The 24,106-nt window shown below is 34.4% G+C and overlaps 1 protein-coding gene across 2 annotated transcripts; it reads left to right on the top strand.

Moving 5' to 3' along the window:
- The first annotated feature begins 920 nt into the window (after positions 1-920).
- On the top strand, positions 921-23,900 carry LOC141821242 (putative ABC1 protein At2g40090). Of its 2 annotated transcripts, none has more exons than XM_074708645.1 (12): positions 921-1,103; positions 5,249-5,403; positions 7,923-8,048; positions 8,173-8,268; positions 8,375-8,475; positions 12,998-13,034; positions 15,299-15,517; positions 15,612-15,723; positions 20,452-20,543; positions 20,624-20,803; positions 22,969-23,082; positions 23,481-23,900. In XM_074708645.1, the coding sequence occupies exons 1-12, from the start codon at positions 935-937 to the stop codon at positions 23,685-23,687; spliced, it is 1,608 nt and encodes a 535-aa protein (XP_074564746.1). In that variant the 5' UTR covers positions 921-934; the 3' UTR covers positions 23,688-23,900. The 2 variants fall into 2 exon arrangements, with proteins under 2 accessions (XP_074564746.1, XP_074564745.1); XM_074708644.1 differs by having other exon boundaries at positions 20,434-20,543.
- The last annotated feature ends 206 nt before the right edge of the window (positions 23,901-24,106 follow it).

Below are 24,106 nucleotides of genomic sequence, written 5' to 3'. Positions count from 1 at the left end.
TTCTTGCAAGCCATGATATTGGGTAGACTGTCTCCACTGGTATTCAATTATAGATTATCGATCATAGATGATAGATCATTAATGGGAGATCTGCAAAAGCTATATCCATGGTCATGTGAAAAGATGAAGAGAAAGTGTAGCAGTGAATCCTTCTTTTTTTAATTGTGAGAAATTTTAGTTAATTCTCAATTTTAATTATAATTATTAGTTGATATAGATATACATTAATTAAAATAAATTTTAAATATATTAATAAAGTAAGAAATTTTATTTATTATTTTACTTAAATTAATTTAAAATAAATTTAAATATGTATTTTTATAAAATTTATTTTATTTAACATATTTTTAAAACTGTTAGTGAATCTATAAATATTATTGATGAACAAGAAGAAAAAAAATTTCACCTCAAATCAAAAAAACCAAATGAATTTCTTTATATAATCTTTATTTTTAAAGTGTTAATAAATAACTGAATTAGAAATATAAAATGGGAATATATTAAAAGCGGGATTTAATAAATTAATCTTGAACGTTAAAAACAACTAAATTTTTTAAAATGTTAATAAATAACTGTTTAAAAAATATAAAATAGGAATATATGAAATGACAAATTTTTAAGGAGAATTCAATTTAAAAGTGTTGATAAATAACCGTTTTAAAAATATAAACAGGGAATATATTAAATTACGAATCCATAAAAGAGAATTTAATTTAGAAACCTAAATGCTTTTTAAAACAACATATAAAGAAATTTACATTTGAGAGTACTAGAGTCTAGAAGCATCCATTGCATACCATTTTTTCCAATAGGCCAGGCCTAAAATATGGGCTTTTATTCCTCGCGGATCAAAACCTTCTCGGTCTTGGAGGCGATCGACCTCCCTGATTTCGCGTCGGAGCTCTCGGATCGAGAGCGGCTTCCGGTTGGGTAAATGCGGCGGGCTGCCATTAAGCTCGCAGTTGGAACCGCCATTCTCGGTGGCGGGGTCACTGCCGCCGCCGTTGCCACCTCCGACGATCCCTCGACCACCCTCAAGATTTGTACCATTGTTCCCCTCCGCCTCCTCCGCGATTCCTTCACAGTAGCATCTATCGTCGCAGGTATTCTAGTTGTTTCTTGATTTTGTGCGTAGCATAGTCTCTTCTCTGACGGAAGTTGCGCTATATAATTCAAAATAACGATTGTTTGTCCTTTTCTTGTTTGATAGATTTGATTTCTAATAGCCTTTTTTAGGTTCTAAAATGAGTTAAAAGTGGGACAAGACACACAGAGTCAGTTCGATTGGTATAACTAATCAGTATGCATGGTTGTGTTATTTTTTTATTTCTATTATTATTATTATATTTTATAGATATTGCTTTCTCTTTGACCTATATGTTGATGTTTTTTCTACCTCTTGCTTCTCTGAGTTTCCCCTTTTGCTTTGGCATTCCTCTTATTGGACTAAGTTGTGCTGGAATCATATCAGTTATGAGAGCTGTCTTCATGATGTCTGTAACCAAATAGGAGGCTGAACGCACGCTTACATCCGGATGAATCAAATAGTAGGACAGGAGACCTTAAGGTTAAGATCTTTAAAGTAACGTTTAAAATTCAGTGCTGACTTCCATTTTACAATTCGTATAATACAGCACTCATATAGGTTGGTACATGTTGGCCCGGCCAGTCTGGTATTGGATATTTTATTGTCTCTTCTTCTTCTCAACTGGTATGCTTGACGTACAAAAATTATGGACTAATTATATGGGAAAATTTTATTTCACTTCGTGGAGTTGATCCTCTTCCTTAAAATGCCAATCCAGAGTTTTAAATCATTAAAATACCTCTAGTATGACCATGGTGACCAATCAATTTGAGTTCATGCCTAGATCGACAATAGAAGTTATACATCTTCTTAGGTAACTAATTGAAAAATATCGTGAGCAAAAGCAAGATCTATAAATATTATTCATTGACTTAGAAAAAACTTATGATAGAGTCCCAAGAGAAATTATATTGAGAATTCTAGAAAAGAGAGGTGTTAGGGTAGTATATATTGAACTAATTAAGGATATGTATGAGGATGTAACAATCAGAGTGAAGACTTCAGGCGGATTAATTGAAGTATTTCTAATAAAGATAGGGTTACATCCAGGATCAGCTTTAAGTCCTTACCTTTTTATATTAATCATGGACGAACTCACTAGACACATTTAAGACATAGTACCGTGGTGCAAGTTGTTTGCAGATGATATTATTTTGGTAGATGAGACATGTGAAGGAGTAAATGCTAAACTAAAATCTTAGTGAGAAACAGTAGAAGTGAAAGGTTTTAGGCTTAGTAGAGTAAAGATATAATATATTGAATTTAAGTTTAGTAATATTAAACGTAATGAGATAATTGTTAAGATAAGAGATGACGAGTTGTTTGAAATTGAGAGTTTTAAGTATTTAGGATCATTTATGCAAAACGATGGAGGGATTGAGGGATGTCTTACATAGAATACAAGCAAAATAATTGAAATAGAGAAGAGCGTCGAGTGTTTTATGTGATCATAAACTATCTCTAAAACTTAAAGAGGAGTTTTACAAAACAGCGATTAGACATGCTATGTTATATGACACTGAATGTTGTGCTACGACTCTAGCACAGAGCAGAAGATGAGAGTGTCAGAGATGAGGATGTTAAGGTGGATGTTTGGAGGCAAAGACAATCACCAAGTACTTTCCTTGTAGCTGTAGATTGGAAAAAATGTTTAGCATCAGATACTTACCTCTTTGATGCAAGTAAACTACGCTTTGTGATTCCTGTCATGGCAAATAAATTGTTTTATTTAAAGAAAAGACAACCATAACCTGGTTTTTTGTATTTTATTGTTGAAATTTTCCAAACAAAACATTTAGTTGTGTTTATTTTATAGTAGACTTCTATTTGCGTATTGAAGACATGTCAATGGCATGTAGTTTGATAGCATGGAATGATGAGACTCAGAACTTTAAGAGAATAGGGAAGGGAGAGAGAATTTAAGAGGTATAGTTTCAGATAATCAGCCAGCAAAGTAGATAGAGATAAAAAATTGAGGTAGATTATATGCATTTGTACCTGCCAAGAACAACTACAACAACAAGACTAAACACATAAATTTTACGTCAATGGGGACAAGACCAATTGCAAGGGAAGTTACCAAGATGTATAGCTATATAAATTCAGTGCAAAATTGGATGGTTTGGTGTCTAGTTAGACTGACAAAAGCAAACTGAGTAGATAATTTTTTCTTTTGAACCCATGCTTTGCCACATGAAATTGATGCATAATATTTAAAATGGGGAGCCAAGTTTTAGAAATGGGGCACCTATTGTTTCATGTTAAACTCAATCAAAATGAGACACTTTTATTGTGAACCATCAACCAATCAAGTGTTGAGTCGTGCCGATTGACACAAGCGAAATTTATCATTTTGCTTGCCGACCGATATACAAAATAGTTGGCACTAATAGGAGAGAAAGAAGTTGTTGGAGAGAGGGTATGGTTGTGGTGACACGAAAGATGATTGGCGTGCATAGTGAACGATTATGGGCAGCATGCAACTGTGGGACTATAGTTGCAAGGCGAACTAGTTTGGGAAGGGAAGACCAGATCGAGAGGGGAAGAAGTGAGAAAAGAGAATAACCTAATTAAATAACTTAATTAAACTAGAATATCCTATATATAAACTTGGTTTAGTTTTAAGTAAATCAAAATAAATTTAAATCTAGTTTGGTTTGAGCCCACTTGATCTTAATCACCATCTCTACGTGTTGAGCTTTATTTAACCCTAAACCAATTTGTGCTCAACTGCAAAACTAAAAATATTTTTATCTTAATTATCTATCTAAAAAGTTTTTTTAAACAATTTAAAATATAAAATTTTAAATTGGATAACCTTGGTATCTAACATTGGTGAATATTTTCATGATCTAACTTTTGTAATGTCAAAAGAGACTAAGAGAGATTACGTGAGCAAGCAGCAAAAAAACTATAGTTCAATGAGATAGTATCGACTTCTTCTCCTCCTTTTTTTTTTTTTTGTAGTTTTGACTCAAGCATTAACGACTAGCTATGGTTCACATGTTGCTTTAATTAAATTATAATTTATTTAATTAAATTTAAAATGATGTGTTTATTTATTTTCACTATTTTTAATTTGTTTCATTGGAATATCTTATATCTAAGATTTTTTTTTTTAAAACAGAGCTCTATTTTCAAATTTAACTTTGATTGTATCAAAAAAAATCTAAAATCTAAAATTTTCAAATTTAATTTAGTTGAGACTGAATCAAGTTTCATATGTCCATCAAACAATGAAGATTCTTGGGCCTTCAAATCTGTAATTGCTTTAGTTTTACAAAATTTAAAAATAAGGCATGCCTAAGTTTATGGAGGACTTGTTGCTTATTCTAGGCTTCTACGGTCGAATAAATTATAAGCGTAAATTATTATAAAACAAAAGATGTATATAGGTTAGATAATTAAAGATAAAAATTATAACTAAATAGTTAAAATATTTTTAATTCTAAAAATTAGGTGGAAAAAAATAAAGAAGAAACTAATTATGTATTAACAATCTAATTAATTATTAAGTAAATAATTAATTACTATAAAATGTTAATAAAAAATTACAACTTATATTAAGTAAAATAATTATGTTATTATTAATAATTCAATTAGCTAACTATCAAAACCATACTAGCACAAATGGTATTATTGTATGTGTCAGAGATCAAAACTCCGGTACAGCTCAGGATTAAACATGTATTAACAATCTAATTAATTATTAAGTAAATAATTAATTATCATAGAAAATTAATTAAAAATTACAGCTTATATCAAGGAAAATTTATCATGTTATTATTAATAATTCAATTAGCTGAGGATCGAAATCATACTAGCACAGCACAATCCAATATCAAAGTATCCAAACCATGTTGTTTAGTCAAAGATTAAAACTCAAACACGGCTCGAGATTTTAAAACTTACTTAGACCATTGTTATTGGTGGCTCTTGTTAGAACACTAAGGTAGAAGCAAAGACAATTTGTTCATACTATGTTTCATGAAAGATGTAAACTTTTTTTGCTACTGTTACTGTCTGATTATTCATGTATAAAAAAACTTCTTATATTGGAATTCTATTTTGAGACTGTGGTATCTTTTCTTTACATATAATTTGACTGGATTTTAATTGTTATGTTTCCACCATGTTCTTGCTATCTCCCACTTGTTTCAGACTATCAGTACTCATGTTGGGGTCTCAAGCAAGGAAGTACCGAGTGGTTGAAGGCAAAGCATGAAGCTCATGAGCGATCTGCTTATAAGTTGCAGGAATTGTGTTTTCGCAATGGAGGGATATATATTAAGCTTGGCCAACATATTAGTCAACTGGTATGTGTTAAATGAGTATAATATTTAGATAAATATTCTCCTTGAAAATAATTTCTCAAAATTTCAAATTGCTGTATATTGCACACATTTGTGTATTAAGGTCATGATAAAATGTTTGTGTTCTAGAAACATCAATTATTCAGATTTCATGTTCAGTAAATCAAAATGTAGTAGATGGAAATGTATTCTTAGTTCTCTTGCTACGTGTGTGGTTATACTTGGCATACACATATGAGCATGCAAATTGCTTTTTTTGTTAAGCTTTGTAGGTATGAGATTACCCATTATCTAATAGCATATACAACATAAAATGTCATGCATGGTTTGGAATCTTGTGTTGTGCTTGGGCAGGACATTCTAAACTTACCATTCTAGTAAATTAATAAACCTATACTTACGAACATAACTTATCTATTATGTGTTGACCATGCTCATGAGCATTATGGCAACACTTTGGCACACAATAAAGCATCTTGAAATAATTCAACTAATGAACTTATTGATTTCTCGAAAATTTTAATACAATTGATTATAATTTATTCTTATTTTTAAAATTAAACAAGTTAAGTGGAAGATAGAGACAACAATCGAGCCATGTCACTCCCGACCTTGGTTTTGGCCATGCCAGCATGACCTCATAAGGGTTGGGTCATGTCTGACCTACATAACTTGCTCCACAATGTGTTGGATGAGTTGGGCGGCGATGATTTAGCCCTCACGGGTTGTGTCAAACACAACACAAGTGAAGCATGACCCGCACATTTAAAAATAATAAAAATTTAAAATAAAATAAGAAAATATTTAAAATTAACAAAATTATATATATAAATGATTATATATATATTAATTTTTCCTGTTTGTATTCTGATTATATATATAAATGATTATATATATATATATATATTAAAATTATGTATTTTTAATATTAATTAATTTATTATTTTATTTAAAAGACCTAGTCAGGCCCAAGCATTAAACCTGGCCATCAGAGAATATACAAGATTTCTCCTATTAATTTTTGCTTTGAAACTTGTGTAGCTCGCTTGATGTGGTAGTTTTTTATTTGGAAATGTGGCAAAACCAGGCTTGAAGAAAGTGGGAAAAGGATTTGTGTTGGGCCCTGAGAAAAAAGAATTCATAGTTATTTACATCAAAATGTTAAACCTTGAATTGGATTCTCAAATCTTGTATGCTTACTGAAGACAATCTCAATTACATTGGATGGTTGTTGGGGGTCTTCTTATTACCATAAGATCGTCTCGGCAATTTGCCTCTCGCCTTTCCCTGTCATGTCTCTTGTTGCTTCTTTTGCTGCTATACGCTACTGGTCACTTGATCCTTATGCTTTAATATATGATGGTTAAATATTGTGTATTTATGGAGGTTTTTTTGCAGAAGTCATACTTTATTAGAAGCACGAGGTCTTTATTCATTGGAATGACTAAGAAATACATGTTTGAACTCAGAGTCTCAAACATATCCTTTAGGCATCCAATTTATTTTTCTGAATACAATTTGAATATATGCCCTCTATTGCAGATATTACTTCTCTCAACATGACTTCAAATATGTCTCACTATTATCACCTAGTTTCTTAACAATTCATGGTTGCGGGGATTGCTTGGATTAAAGCGGATTAACTTAAACTTTATTTTAATCTAAACCTCCAACTTTATAGAAACATCAGAATGTCACCCTTTGTAGACTCATCTCAGAAGAACAGTAAGAGGTTCCCGCCAATTCAAAGCCTAATTACATTAAGAGTTGTCTCCTTAATTAACAACTGATTGGTCCATACTCTAGTAGAACTGAAGTAATACTTGCTGAATAAATGAGAAGTCGTCCATCTGATTTCTGTTGCCCTGTGCTTATCTGGACGTTGAAATTCAGAATTTGTGTTAATTGCTACCTACCATTTTGGATATGGCACCATGGAAGTGACAATTTATATATCTATGATCCTACAAGCCATGATTGACTTCTTTTGGATTGTGAAACAAGAGAGCAGATAGAAGAACTAGCACAAGAGGACTGAAGCAAAACTGGCTGAATATAGTTGAGGAATTGCTTAATTTGATTTCAGTTGCTTTGGGCTAATGTGGACATTGAGATTCATGATTTGAGTGTCAACTGCCACCAACCGTCTTGGATATGGCAACATGTCTCCCTAAGAAAGTGACACAATTTATATATCTATGATTCCCCAACCATGACTGATCCCTTTTGGATCATAAAACAAGAGAGCAAATAGAAGAACTAGCACAAGAGAGAATAGTCAAAATAATAATAATAATAATAATAATAATAATAATAGGAAAATAAAATTGACTCGAGATATGACTAATACGGTAAAATTTAGGAGATAAAGCCATTTTACCCAAAAGATAAGCTATTAGGAATGCATGCCAATGAATAGTTATGTTCCCACAATGCATGATTTTGATATGGCATGCAACATTTCTCATAATTTAATCTACATTATTCTTTTCTGTTCATGTCTGTTTGTACATGGGATATAGGAATATGTAATTCCTCAAGAATATGTTCGGATAATGAAGGCCTCAATGCTGAAAAGATGTCCTGTTTCATCATATGATCAAATCCGAAATGTAGTCATTAAAGAACTTGGAGGACCTCCTGAGAAGGTTTGTGAAACCAGATGCTAGATTTCTTATTGTTAAACCTGCTGAACTCTCTCCATCTCCTTGTTACTGAAAGATCTTGTTGTAGCCTGTGCCCATATTATCCACTAAATAAATATGATTATAGGTTTTTCAAGAATTTGATCCAAAGCCATTAGCTAGTGCTTCTCTCGCACAAGTTCATGCTGCTAGAACCCATGATGGCCAGAAAGTTGCTATAAAGGTCAGAGCTATCAGACTTCTCTACATAGTCTGATCTACATTTTTTAACTTTTCATAAGATAATCATGTAACACCCTACTTCCAATGGTTGTAATATATCTACACAGGTTCAGCACACTCATTTGACAGATACTGCTGCTGCAGACATTGCTACTGTGAATTTGATAGTGAGTTTCTTGCACTGGTGCTTTCCAGCATTGGACTACAGGTACTTTGGGCGTTGTTCTCACCAATGCATTTTTTTGAGATATTATCAAGGCTGTTATCTCATCTGCCCTACATCATCTAACAAATACAAACATTTGATTTGTAGAAATAACGAAGAATTATAAATCCCAGTTTCATTTTTTGTCTCAGTCCTAGATTTGGTTGATAGAGTCGGTGCCAACTCATATCGATGTACAATATAGATTGACACTAGTTTGATGATGACTCATGTTTTGCCTTAATTAAAATTTATTGTCAAAAACACTCAAATTGAACTGTCAAATCACCTAGGAATGTCTCAGAGAAAATAAAACTTACCCAGAAGAAAAACTCTCACAAAAAAAAGACTCAAGAGAATCAAAAGAGGTTGAATTAATTTAAAAATTGTCTAATACATGAGATTCTTACGCATTTTATAGATTGAGAATAAGACTTATTTGCCACAAAATAAACATTTATTTTAATCCTAGGAAAGTTTTAATTGATTTTTTTTCTAAAAACTAAACGACTTTTTTTTTATAAAAATCTCGCTTTATTTTTAAGAAATATAACAAACTATCATAATTTGATGACTTAAACACTTTTGAACTTTTCAATAATATTTTAAATAGGATTTACCCAATTGTGTTATTCTCCTCAACTAAGAAGAACTCTATTCTAGACGAGTTGTTGACTCCTCTTCTTTATTGGTTGCTTCCAAGCATAGGGAAGAATTGTTTCACTATCTTTGTGTTGCAATGTTTCTTCATTATCCTTGATGTCCCTTCTAACGAGCAAGGAATCAATAAGCTTTTCTTTTGTATTTGTGCTTTGACTTTATTGTCCTTTTTTACCTGCCCTTTCCTATGAGTTAGAAACCATCTAATTTGTAAGGTAAAAATGTTGATCAGGTCTTCGTTGAAATCATGAGACACAAAGGCGGTAATGCAATGTAGAAATTCGCATATCTTGTATCAAAGTCAAACATACTGAGACAGAAGCTCAACTTTCTCTTAATAAATTAATATATCCTTCAATCTAAAAATTAAATTTGTGTTTAAATAAACACACATCGTAATCAATTTTCTTAATAAAGTAGATATAAATGCATCTAAAGTAGATGTTATGAAAAAATTTTGATTCATGAACGCAATATCATGATTATCACTAGGTACTTAATAATAATCATTACTCAGAATGATGGAGCTCTTACTTTGGTAGATCAAAGTAAATAAAGAAACTAATTTAGTGGGTTGATGAGCTTTAAAAAGTGATTTGTAGCTTTTTAAGTTGGCATCTTGCATTACTAGCTTGTAATTTTTATTTTGTTTAATTTCTTCTTTTGGCTTCTCTAGATAGCATAAACAACTTATATCTAGATCAAGATGATTACTTTCTAAAGCGCTCAAGTCAACACGGTGTTCTTCTAAAATTAAATCATTTAGAGGATCATCTAAAATGTCATTAGAAGATTTTTCTTAAATGTTCTAAGAGGTTCTTTAAAAAAAAAAAAAAAAGATGAATCCGCCACCTCAACAGCCCTTTAGAGCTGACCCCACAGGTATGGAGGGAGGTAAATTCAGATACACAGGCAGGAGGCGCATGATGGGGTGAATGACAGGTCGTGAGTTCTCGCAAGATTTGACCGTTAACTGTTACACTAGAAATGTCATGCGTCCACTATCTGCGCTATGCCCAGGGGGTATATAAGATTGCATCTTTAAGGGATTCATCTGCAATGTCATTAAGGAACGCTTTTAAAATGTCATTTGTGAACTTGCTTAAGGTTGAGATATCATGAGGTTGTGAACTAAGGTCTTGAGGTAACGCTATTGAGTTATCATGCATCTTTATGATTTTTAAAACTTAAATAAAATTTAAATTTCCTAATTCGGAACTTTTAATTTAAAGGGTAGCCCAGTGCACGAAGCTCTCATCAATGCAGGGTATCGGGGAAGGGTCGGACCACATTAAATCTATTATATGCAGTCTTACCTTGCATTGCAAGAGACTATTTCTGTGACACAAACCTGTGACCTTAAGCTCACATGACAACAACTTTAGTGTTGCACCAAGACACCCCTTCAATTTGGAACTTTTAATTTTTAAACTTGTTAATTTAAAACTTATTTTTAAACCATATCAACAAGTGATATATATAATTTATAATTAAAGAATCTCTTTCTAAATTGATTTTACTAACAATTATGTTATGCTTTTACCATATGATAGGAATCATTCTATTATCTTATGATGTGGAGGTAAAGTAACGGTCCACGTGGCAAGCCCTTAACTTAGTCAGCAGAAGGTTCAAGTGGCATGATTCGAACTCGGTCAACATAGATTCCCCATGGTGTGCCAACACCGATTGACCAAATTAAGTCAATTCGGCCATGCCAACCACCTTAGCTCAGCCACCCACCTCCCGAGGAGTCTTCCTAGCAAAGGCCCCAAGGAGTCTTCCCAATAAAGGTCAACCTCCCAAGAAGTCTTCCCAGTAAAGGCCTACATCTCCCGAGGAGTCTTCCCAACAAAGGCCTACCTCCTTGGAGGAGTCTTCTCAACAAAAGTCTACCTCCTGAGGAGTCTTCATAGCAAAGGCCTATCTCTATCGAGGAGTCTTCCCAACAAAGGCCTACCTCTCGAGGAGTCTTCCTAACAAATGCCTACCTCCCCCGAAGAGTCTTTCCAACAAAGGTCTACCTCTCGAGGAGTCTTCCTAGCAAAGGCATACCTCTATCGAGGAGTTTTCCCAACAAAGGTCTACCTCCTGAGGAGTTTTCCCAATAAAAACCTACCTCCCCTGAGAAGTCTTCCCAATAAAGGTCTACCTCTCCCAAAGAGTCTTTCCAACAAAAGTCTACCTCCCCCTAGGAGTTTTCCCAATAAAGATCGACCTCCTCAGCTCCTCAACTTTGCACGGCTCTGTCGATCTCCTCAACTCTGCTCGGCTCTACCGACCTCCTCAGCTCCTCAACTCTGATCGACACTATCGCCCTGCTTGAGCCCTTCAGCTCAGCCCTACCTAAGCCCTTTAGCTCAGTTATACTGACCTCTTCAGCTTAGCCATTGGATGTGGGAAAAGTAAGGTGATGAGACCCTACTCTATACCTGAATATGGGATAATAGGGTCACCTACAGAGCATGATGATGTGACATCTCTCATGGCAAACGTGAGACAACACAGTCAATAGAATGGGGTGACATGACCTACACTAATGCAACATCCCTCATGACAAACGTGAGATGATAGGGTCAACGAGACATGGGATGGCATGACCTTTGGAGTATGGTGATAGGTCGCCCCAAACCTGTACGGAATGTTCCATTTGTCAGGACATGGAGCACGTGGGCACCATCTCTCACCTAGGGGGAATCCATAAAAGCAAGCCCACTCTTGTGGGCGAAGGTATGTGCACATTTCGTCCCCCGATATTTTCCTTTCATCTACTGTTCTTGTTCTCTTCTAGAAATTTTACTTGAGTGTCGGAATGGCTAAGCTCAGGTCCACCTGGACCTCCATTCTAACCCTCTTCGAGTCTTGCAGGGATTAGATTAGTCCCTTTTCCTCCAAACCCTTAGAGACCAGTCAACTTGGAAGATAGCTCACCGGTGGCTCACCCTACCAAGTCTCAAGCAGGAACATCTTATATTATTGATTTTTGAACTGTTTATTATATTGGTATAATCACTACCATATATCTAGTTTTTATAAAGAAATCGCTAGTCTCAACCACCCTTAGCTCATGTAAGGTGAAAACCAAAAATGTTATATCATCCATGCTTCCAGAGTATGGGTTTCTATATGATATCCTGTCAGAGTGGTATGTCTCACCTGCATTGCTCAAGGCATATATCATGTAAAATAACCAATCTGATTAGGTGTTGTTGGACTGTTTCATGCTTGTGCACACATTTGTTAGCATTATTTTAATTATGTTGGGGTTGCTCTACATCCACGACCACAGCTTTGACCTATATATTTTAGTTAAACAATTTACTGGTGAAACTTCATCTTCCAATGAGAGTGTGTTTAAGCTCATCAACCACTCTCTTTATATTACACATTCTCATTCTATAGTGGACAAGCATCCTTTCAGTATATTGTAGAGGAATATCATGATTAGCTAATGTTACCTACGGCATAATTTTGTAAGATGTTTGGCATTTCTAGCTCGTTTCTTGGTATTGTTACAGCTGGAACTGAAAATTTTGCCCCCATGTATGACTTCATATTATTGGCCTTTTGTAGCTAGTTTACTACTATGCTTGCATAAGAATGAGCTACCTTGGATCATTTGGTTAGTGGCATTTTTAATGGACTTACTTTGATATCTGAATATCTATACTATGGTAGATAACCGGGTACCATTGCTAATGATAAGTTTGCTTTCATTTGCATCTTATTAAAGAAGTCGTAAAGAAAAAGACATTATATAAGTCATAGCCTGCAGGTTGTAGATAAACAGATTTTTGATATATGATTGTCCAACTTGACATGTCATTCATTGACCAACTCAATGACTTAGTTTTTTCCCCTCCAGATGGTTGGTTCATGAAGTAAGTGAGAGTGTACCCAAGGTAAGTGTCCTTTGCATGACTGCTATTTCTTAATTTGAGCATGTTTACATGAAATCTATGGCTTATGCTACTTGAATATGTATCTCTCAGCTTAGAATGCATAAGGATTCAAATCAATACTGATCTATGCCAAGTGTGTGTCCCAAACTAGTAATGGAAAATTACATTCTTCTTGTAATACAATACAATGAGATTAAGATGGAAAAATACACTGACTTAAATGAAGCCTTATTAAATTTCTAGTTTTACCATTACTTCCAAGAATGTGCTGCATTTCCAATTTCTGTTGACTTGATAAGTGTTAATTTGTTATTTGACCCTAATTCATGCATAAACTGAAGACAAGAAATGGATTGCTATGGTGATCCTAATTTGTGCATAAACTTTCATAAGAGTTTTCCTGTTATTTATTTGTTTGACTGGGCGATACTTGCTCTGGATTTGATGGACTGCTGTGGTTGAGATGAGACTTGTTAGGACCATTGGTTCAAGATCACATCTGTGTTGAACCCTTTCAAGCAGAGGAACTAAGGAGACTTTGTGGCCGAAGAAGACTGCTAAAAAGACCATTTTTTACCTATGTTGACAATGAAGAAAGTAGTAGAAGAGGAGAGGGATAAATCTTAATAACATTGTTTGATGAAATGTTTACACTATTTATAAAGCTTGTATATTAATACAATTATTGAGACCACAAATTGAAACTACAATTTTAACTTATTGAGTGCTTGTTTTCTCACTTATGTGTGCCTCTTTGAATTTGTTCCCTCTTTCGAGACGGGGGTAGGACATATAACAACATACAATTATATTTTTTGTTGTTTGGTCAACTAATAAAAAACCTTTGGTTGAAGAAAAACTAGCCATTTATAATCGTTTGAAGCTATCGTTCAAATCTTAGTCAACTGACAAAAATATTGATCTCCAGCCAACTTAGGTTGATCTAACTCAAATTCTGTTAAGTCCAGAACACCAGTTTTGGTTGACCAACATAAATTTAAGGTCGGTTAAATCTTGACACTACTACCAAACTTCCTAAAACTTGTATAGGTCATCTTAGACCGCAAAAATAAGTTCCTTAGGTACCACTGCCTACTTAGAAGCTAAAGCGTACAGCCACAAGGGTTCACTGAAAATAAACCCAAAAGAATGCAACACAAATGTTTGGGTTCATCTCCATGCTTGAGATATAGACACTCCACATGGCTTCACTCTCAACCTTCTAAGTAAAATGGGGTTGATAGGGTTGAACTGGAATTTGTGCTAATGAGCACTCCAAAGTAATCATAGATGTCTGAGGTGGGGAAAGTTAAAATATAATATTTTAACTTTGTAAAATCTTGTCTCTCTTTATTTTTGGTTCACTCTAATATAATTATAATTAGATGAAACAAATAAAACCAAATTAAAATGAGACCACGGGATTTTAAATTATTTCACTTCATCCAGTGTTTTATCAAACAAAATACATGAAATAAAATAATATGTAATAGCTCAAATTTTTTTATTAAATGCTCCCATATAAATTTAAATATAATTACATAAAGTAATAAAAATATACATTCATTTAAACAAAATTACATCCTTAACAATGAAAGTTTCTCGGTCTTTAAAACTAAAATTGCTCTAATGTTACAAAATTTGAAAGCAAAATTTGCCCCAATTTGTAGGTCTCATCCTTTCATTTCTCATTCTAGCGTTTTGCCTACAAAGAATGAGGACATTAAATTAATGATCAAATATAAATATAAGGACATGAATGCATTAGCAATCTAATTAATTATTAAGTAACCAATTAATTATTAAAAGCTGATTATTAATAATAATTCAATTAGTAAGTATCGAAACCGTACCAGCATGATACGGTACATATCATTCGGGTCAAAGACTAAAACTCCGACATAGCTTGCTCTTAGGTAACGTGGAACTTAGAAGTGATACAACTGATTATGCCACGTCAATCATATTTGGGGATGCACTCAACAGGATGCATGATGAGTCCTCACTTATCAGGATTGAATGAGAAGCTGTTGCTATGACATTCAGAGTGGATCTCTAAAATCATTGTAGAATTATGTAAAATGTGTCATTCAGACTAGAATGCTAAGCAAGAAACTTTTGTTCATTTTTCATTGAGGTTTATTGATCTATCAATGTTTTTTTAATCCTAACACATTGAAATAGTTGTCATATGTGTTTCTTATATTTTCCATGTATGCTGTTCCTTGTTCTACAATTTGAGCACTTGGTATCATGATTTTCAGGAATTAGATTTCTTGTTTGAGGCTAGAAATAGTTTGAAATGTATGGACAATTTTAGGAAGCTATCTCCTCATTTAGCACGTAGCATATATGCCCCTAAAGTCTTTTGGAACCTAAGTACATCTAGAATTCTGACTATGGAATTTATGGATGCGCCGGAAATAACTGATGTCAGAGCTATACGAAGGCTTGGACTTGAGCCAATTGATGTCTCAAAATTAGTAAGCCTTTTAAGAATGATTCATCTCTTTTTTTTTTTTGTTTCTGTAGTAGCATATATAATCTTACTATATATGTGGGTTTCAAATCATGCAGGTCAATCATGCTTTTGCAGAGATGATTTTCAAGCATGGGTTTGTGCATTGTGATCCACATGCTGCTAATATGATGGTTAGGCCTTTGCCACCAAGTAAATGGAATATTTTTGGTAAGTTGCTAAATCTGCACGTACTTTTTCCCATATGGATGGAGCTCATTCTGGTATTCAATAAATTAGAAATAATTTAGCAGTTTATTCAGAAGTACTTAAGGTTGCAGAAACTGCTTTTCTGTGAGCTAGGTTACAGAGATTTGAGTCACAGAAACAGCAATATAACACTATGGAATCTGAACTATGGTATAAAGTACTGAGTTGTGCTAGTCCGTGCCAATCAACACAGATGGAATTTGTCATTCCTCATGCCGACTGTCACGAAATTAGATTTGGCACAGCGAAATAGAGAAGAGATTGAGGGAGGGAAGGGAAGAAGGAGAGGATGATTACTAAAGAGAGGGTGAAAGGTGGGTGCCAACACACAGGCTGCAACAGGTGAGCGGCGGGTGGTTAACAAGTGGGCAATGTTTGGACGATGTCTGTTGTGGAAAAGAATTGGGAAAACTCATATCTATGGAGAGAAGGGAAGAGATGAGGATTACTAGAGGGAAGCATTGCGAGTGGGTGCCACTGGACAGGCAAGTGGGTGTCGGTGGATAGGCGAGCGTGACGTAGAAGAGGAATCGAGAGAGGAAAATTCATGTAGGTGGAGAGAAAAGAATATTTCCTAACCTTTTAAAAAGGTACCACTAATTTAATTAAATATGATTGAACTGGATTATTTCATATATAAATTTGGCTCAACTTTAAACTAGCCAAAATAAACTCAAATTGAGCCCAATTTGAATCCAATTGACTCTACTCACCATTTCTACTTGATGGGCTCCACCTAATCCCAATTTGACTTTCATACGACCATAAAATTCAAAATTTAGTTCAACTTAACTTGGTTAGTATCTAAAAAAAGTAATTTAAAATATATTTAACATCGACAAATTTTTTTCATGTTCTGAATCTTTTATGACATAAAGGTTGTGCAAACAAATGATTTAAAAACTAGGGCTTAGTGAGACCATGTCAAACTTTTTTTCCTCCTTTGCTTTAGGTTGAGCATTGAGAAACAATTAGAGTTTGACACGACACTTTAATTAAATAAAATTTATTTGATTAAAAAAATATATTTTTCTTCCGCTGTTTTTAATTTATTTTATTGAAATATCATTGAAAATACATAAATAATTACAATAGGTGTGCACTAAAATCAAATTATTTGTTAAGAAAAAACTTTATCTATTTCAATGTAAATGGTTAGAGACCAAAACTTCGACAGTCATATCAAAACAACCTTGTCAAGCTCGACCACTTGTGGTATGATTGCACCAACAAAATCAACCATTGAGGATTGTTATTAAGGTTCAAGAAGTTTTAGATGTGATTGTTGGAGAAGAACAGTTTAGGAATAGTATCATTTATCGAACTAAAATTAGATTTGGTTAGTCGGCACTAGTTCATATTTCGTTAGAAAGGAAAGAGATGACAAATCTTTAGTTCCTCTATCTGTTACTGATCTTCCATCTCCATAAAATGAAGATCTGCTCACAGGTACACGATGAGTCTTTAATAACTGATAATTAACCACTACAATGCCAATCTTTATTGGATTGCTGAGGATTATGAACCACATTAACTCAAACAGAATATTTTTAATTGGTGGATTTAGCCTATGTGTTTGCTACCTCTAGCTATGGCTAGATAACTACAAGAAACTAGTATTACCAGTTATGATACTGGCTATATGATCTTTATGGTAAGTTAACCAGGTGGTAGAGGTGTTACAATCATCCATATGTTTGAATCGCTAGTGTGCATTAACAACTCCACAATTATTGGTGGATTACTCTGCCTACTCTGCCTTATCATTTGTAGACAGGTTTGTAGGTTAAATTAATGCATTGGAGAATTTTCTGATGATATGATTGCAAAGTAGTTTAAGACACTCTTCATCAGTTACAATTCTGCCAAATATGGGCTCAATGCCTAATTGCCCTAATTACCAATTTCTTATTGATTTTCCTTTTATTTTTATGGCATTTCCTTGATTCACCAGATTGCAGCTTTTGCTGTAGGGACCAGATTTATTTTCAGCATCACAATAGATTAAGAATACTTTCCTTCCAAAATTCTTTCCCTGATATCTACCATAAATGCCAAATCGAAAACGCCACAACAAATTGTGTCTATATCATTGTTTAAAATCTCGAGCTGTACCGGAGTTTTGATTTTTGACCGAAACGATACAATTTCGATAGTGTATGGTTTAAAAAAAATGGTATTGAGGTGCTTCTATATGGTAAATGAATAAATAAAAATTTATTATATATTTTTCAAAAATAAAATAAATAATATATATATTAAATTAATGGAATAATTTTATTAGAGTTTGATTAAACCTGTTTAAATCATCTCTACTATAGTTAGGAGTTGATTGAAATTATTAATATAGGTTTAATTAAAGACTAAGTTTTAAATCACACACTCGCAAGTTGCGGGAGATCACGGTGGAGGACCGCGGCCTCTGCAACCCTGCGGGAGGCGGCGGCTGATCACAGCGGAGGACCGCGGCCTCCGCAACCCTACAGGGTCGGGGAGGCCACGGTGCCAGGTCGGTGCTGGACAGCGGACGAAACGGTAAATTTTGCCCATTTCACCCAACACAGTACGAAATTTGATACTATGGTCTATATCACCTTCACTTCTCTTTCCTGAACCTCCCTTGCTAACGTCTAACTATTCCATAGAATGGAGCCTTACATTTGATTGCAATATCTTACTTTTGTGACTGCCCAAAGTTAAATTATGTGGTTGGAGAGCGGTTCATGACAAAGATTGTGCATGAGTGGTCTGCTCATGTTTTTCCTACCATTCATCTCACCTCTTTTTATCCTGTGATTTTTCTCTAGTGAGGTGGATCACAAGCTTTTGACTGTAATGATCTTCCTACATCAATTGATGAATGTTCAAACTGCCCTTACGTTTGTGACCTTCACAAGGTAAGCAAACAGATCCATCATCCTTGGCTGGGCTTAGCAATATGGAACAAGCTTAATCACCACTTCCTCCCCTCACTTTCCAATATTCTAAATGGCTAATAAACAGACCATGCTTTTTTTGGGGTTCTCCTTAGATTAGCTTTTTTAACTTATTATCTTCTATTCTCCCTCTTGGGACTCTGTAAATCTTCTATACATACTTTTGCTATAATACAAGGGGTTTTCCCTGCCTCTCTATATAGTTGTTTCTAATTGATGTCTAGTACGCTGATGATACTTTCTAGTTCTACAATTATAAGTGATGAACATGTGCTTTTATCATGCTGGTGGTCTTTCTTTATATTTGACGTGAAAAACTGGTCACTAGTAATTGCTACTTGTGCATTTGGTCAACCTAACTATAGTTACTATAAAGGTTTAGAGTATCATGTCACTGGAGTTTTGTTCTCTGATTGGGACTATATGTTTCCGATACCATGGCATAGTGACATCAATATAGTAAGCATCTTGTATAATAACTATACTGTTACAAAAAATGAGTGTCGTGCATCAGATGCGAGCATTGATTCTTGAAGAATCTTAATGAAAACAACCCCTAATTTGCCAACTCATAAACCAAATAATGTTCATAAGACATTTGGTATTGAATTGATATCTCTCTATAAAAATATCTAAGATAACACCTGGTGTTAGTCTTGCACTGACTCAATTACGATACAAATGCATCTCAGTTTGTTTCTCAAACTCCTACGTCATTCCTCTTTGCTATTGGATAGGTGCTTCCTTTCTTAACTTGTCCTCTCATTTTATACTGTCTATCTACTCCCTATGATTAATTGACAGAATCAAAGAATGAGTTATGAGCAAAGAATCATCTTCCTACCTCAGTTGCTGAAAATGTGTCAGCATGGACTGCACAGTGACTTACGTATCTATGATGGCACAATATTAGTAGGTTTCTGTCATGCTGATCGTTGTTGATTGGATACCGATCGACGTTTCTGTATCTCACCCAGTTCATCTCCTGCTCCTCTACGATGCCGCTACACCATTCTTTCTTAGTTCTTATCAAGTTGCATGAGAGATCTTAACATTTTGGTTCCTCGTACTCTTTATTCACCAAAAGTTAGATTTTGTTCCTATGAGCTACTAACTTTTCTTACAGAAGCAAAACTTTTTCTACTTGTACCCTTGGAATTACTTTGTTCATTTTGTTTAATACTATATGCTCATCTTGAAGTATAAAGTTACAAATACCTCCTCTCAGGACCTTTTCTAAGCTAGTGCATTAAATTTTTAAATCTGTCATCATAACATTGTGACTATCTTACGTCTCTATGTTTCAACAAATGTTATAGAGATGATGATCAAGTCCAAAGACTAAACTATGCCAAATTTAAATCCATGTTCCCATATAATAGTTCAAACTACTACTTAACCGGCTCCCAAATGCAGTTGCTAATATTAAGTCGAAATACTGAAACCTGACCTCACTTTTTTCTTCATATAATCGTATTTAGCTGTTTATCCGCAAGTAGGACAAAAGAATCTCATGTTTTCTTCTATAACAATAACAATAATAAGCAAACTCAATTTTTTTAATATTATTACTATTATAAATTTTACTGTTTATTATTTGATGACCTTCTTATGTTGCTTTAAATGACTGATATCATTCTTTTTTATTATTGTAATAAAGAGCATTTTATTTGACACTGAAGAAAGTAAATTTAGGGGGGGTGGGTGAAAAACTCTAGACATGTTTCTCTAGCAGCTTCTCTTTTTGACACAGGGAAAAAGAAACCACAATTGATACTGCTTGATCATGGTCTTTACAGAGAGCTTAATTTTTCTACTAGAATAAACTATGCTGCACTTTGGAAGGTACATCTAATCTTTGTTTTCATAGTCTTTGCTATCTACACTCATGATTTATTTCCATTGAATTCATCTTTTGCATCCAGGGTCTAGTTTTTGCTGATGTTAATGCCATCAAGGACCACAGTATAAAACTTGGTGCTGGTGAAGATCTTTATGTTCTATTTGCCGGAGTACTCACTATGAGGCCTTGGCAAAAGGTTGTTGATCCATCAGCAGACCACTTAGTTATGGAAGGAAATCAGGATGACCGTGCAGAACTACAGGTATGGAGCCTATCTGTAGACAATACTGTCTCTGGAACTTTTTTTTTTAAAAAAAAATCATTTTGTGTGATCAGGAAAATAAGATTGAGTGGGTGGGTTTTACTTTTAGATTCTGTAAGCAATTAACACGCATTGAATTGATTGACCGAGTGAAAATTTCACTGAACTATCTAGAAAGTGATTGGATGAAATCAAGCTATAAATGCTTTCTATTGGTAGAACAGTTTAACCACAGCCCCTTGGATTGCATTCCCAAAATTGCTCTTGTATCGCTTTGCTCTCTTTGCTTGCTTTTGCATGACCTACCTAGACATGGCAAAAGCAAGCAAAGAGATAATAGATAAGTGATAATTGGAGTCTTTTTTTTGCAGTATTTTTGTTTCCACATGAGTGACTTTCCATGTGCAAGTAAATTGCTTCTTGGGTCCTACCTACCACTGTAATCCACAACAACAACAATCAAGCCTCATCCCACTAGGTGGGGTTGGCTACCTACCACTATAATCATGTTTCAAAAATCATTCCATGCCGGTTGGCATGAGAGAGCACAGAGATGCACTTGGCATCTTATTGTAATAGTTCTCTACTCAATACGTCTTCTTTGAGTCCGATTCTCCACCAGATTATGACAAAAGCTCCTTCTTTCTCTAGCTTGAAATGGCCATCACCATCCGTAAAAAGTGACATAAGTGTTTCTTCTCTAGCACTGATGGAACCTAGTCTTCTTGCAACCCGAGGAGTTGACCTTCTTTGATGAAATGGCACAAGGGTGGACTTCCTCCAGTGACGATGGACATGACACTTACAAGTTCCTCCATTGATGAAACAAGTCTTCTTTTCCTCTGATATTTCCTACTCTTCTGCTAGGACTTGGAACAAGACCTTTGGTCCATCCTTTTCTTTTTTACCTCCCTTGCTGTTCTTAGGTCTTCATAGGAATCAAAACTGGGATTGGCATGGCCAACATGGCATCAACGTGGCTAGTTCCAACTGGGTACTGACACCCCAGCTCAGAATTAGACTTTAGACCTTTGATTGTAATTCCTTCTAAAATTAGTAAAATGAGCATATAAGAGAGAAGGGAAAATGACAAAATCAAATAAAGGGAATGGAAATTAAAAATAAGAAAGTAACTAGAATTGGAGGAGCAATAAGACAGACACATTTAAGATTTAAAATATCGAGCCGTACTAAGGTTTCGATTCCGAACTGGAACGATACAGTTTTGGTACTATACCTGTATAGTTTTAATATTTTTAAAATATAAAATATATTAACTAAAAATAAAAAAAATTAATCTAAATATTTAAAAATAAAAAAATAAATTTTTTTTAAAAAATAATAGGATAATTGTCTGTGGCTTTAATTAAGCCAATTTAAGTTATCCCAATTATAGTTAAGAGTTGATTAAAATTATTAACTACATGATTATTAAAATCTAGGTTTAAAAAAACCGTATTCTACGCGACCACGACCGGGGCACGCATGACCCATGTGACACCTTTAGAGGTGTCGCTAGGCTCGGGCAACGCCTCCGGATAGTATCCCGGCCGGAACGCCGGTGCCAATGTTGGTCCGTTGGCGGAATCAAAAATTTCACCGAGCGAAACGGTTCGAGATTTCAATCCTTGGACACATTTATCTTTCTTTTCTACTCTGATGTGGTTTAACATGAGCTGGTGACCTGAGATGTCTAATATGAAGAAGTCTGTTTTTAAATTTATTTATGGAAGTTCTTGAACTTGTGAATAAATTCAATTGCACAGTATTATCAACTCTTTTTTTAAGTACTGCTAGCAACTTTTTTTGACAAGTGGTGTTGTAGTAGTGCCAACTTCCAGGGTGAAAATGAACCATGTAGTTTAGTGTTAGCAGCATGATAGGTGGTGGTGGGAGTTATTGATTAGTGGTGGTGTTCGAAATTAGTGTAGTGCTGTTTAAATCTGTGTTCCATATTCAGACACATTTTTTCTAATCATTGTTGTGTGCAGTCCGTTTCTCCTGTCTCGGAATGTTGCTATTCTGTCTAAGCTTTAGTATCTTGTGGAGTTAAGGTTGTGAGTGTTGGTTTTTTGGTTACTGTCAAACGATGGGATTTTTGTTGGTTACATGAAGCAAGAAGGTTTACAAAATTATGTGCCCTAACTTATTTTCTTCTTATCCAGATGTATGCTGCTCAGTATTTTCCTCAAATATCAGAGCTGCTTAGGAGACTACCACGTGTAATTTTACTAATGTTGAAGACTAATGACTGTTTAAGATCTGTCAATCATTCCCTGGTAGGTTATATATCTACCCCACTGTATATCTTGCATTTGTTTCAAGCTTAGTCACATTCAAAAAACTTTCGTATTAAGATTATATTCAGCAATCAGGCATGTCACTTGATGTTTTTTTTTTTGTATTCTTTAATTGTCACCTGTTAAATTTCTTTTTCTATTATCACTATGAATATCTCATAGTTGCTATCTTTCCTTGTTCTTACATTCGTCCCTGAAAATGTTGTAAGCATATCACTATCAGTGAGGATGGTCTGATGATAGCAGAGTGTTGTCAGTAGATTTCTCTTGGGCAACTTTCCTTGATAGTTTTCATCAATAGCTTCCATGCCTCTTTGTTCTCTGTTTCCCACATGATTCATTAACAATCCTTTTACATTGACATTTATTTTGGCCAGCTGCAAGGGTCCTCCCTAGAAACATATTTCATCATCGGCAAAGTTGCATCGGAAGCATTGGCAGATTCCAAGAGAATAACATGTGAAGGATCAGTTTTTGGGATGCTAAACTTTTGGCTGGAAATGATTTTGGTCGAAGTCCGATTTCTATGTCTGAAAATTGCAATGCATCTTCTACAGCTTAAGAAAGCTATTGATAGTTGCTGATCGCATTTTGGCCAGAGAGCAACTTAATTATCTGTTCCTGTCAAGCATTATTTTTTTCTTTCAAAATTTTTGTGTTGGTTTATCAATAAAATATTAGTCCAGAGAAAGAATGCAACGCTTCAATTGGAATTAAATATTAATTGATTAATTACATCAATGAATGTATAACTATTAACGTTGTTTTAAACAACAAAAAAAGTAGCTTTCCTGTAAAAACCTTACTCAATTGAAGAGGTACAGCTCTTCTCATTCTCAGTACATTTCTCCTCTTATTTTTGTTGTTTGGGGCTGAAAGAATTTCATCTTCTTCTCAGCGATCATGTTTGGGGAATGATGGATGTATCATTTGTATCTTGTAACAATATTACTCAATTGTCAGTAATTTGTATTAACATTTACTTGTTCTTCATTTCTTACTT

The sequence above is a fragment of the Curcuma longa genome, chromosome 2 (genome assembly GCF_044706935.1).
Source record: "Curcuma longa cultivar G26 ecotype Majalengka, Jawa Barat chromosome 2, ITB_CL_G26_1.1, whole genome shotgun sequence".
NCBI classification, from domain to species: Eukaryota; Viridiplantae; Streptophyta; class Magnoliopsida; order Zingiberales; family Zingiberaceae; genus Curcuma; species Curcuma longa.
This window is presented reverse-complemented; position numbering and strand designations above follow the sequence as displayed.

Coding starts and splice junctions, on each gene's coding strand:
- LOC141821242 (XM_074708644.1), top strand. CDS start 935: ATGCGGCGGGCTGCCATTAAGCTCGCAGTTGGAACCGCCATTCTCGGT. Junction 1,104..5,248: donor AGTAGCATCTATCGTCGCAG/GTATTCTAGTTG, acceptor CACTTGTTTCAG/ACTATCAGTACTCATGTTGG. Junction 23,083..23,480: donor GATCTGTCAATCATTCCCTG/GTAGGTTATATA, acceptor TATTTTGGCCAG/CTGCAAGGGTCCTCCCTAGA.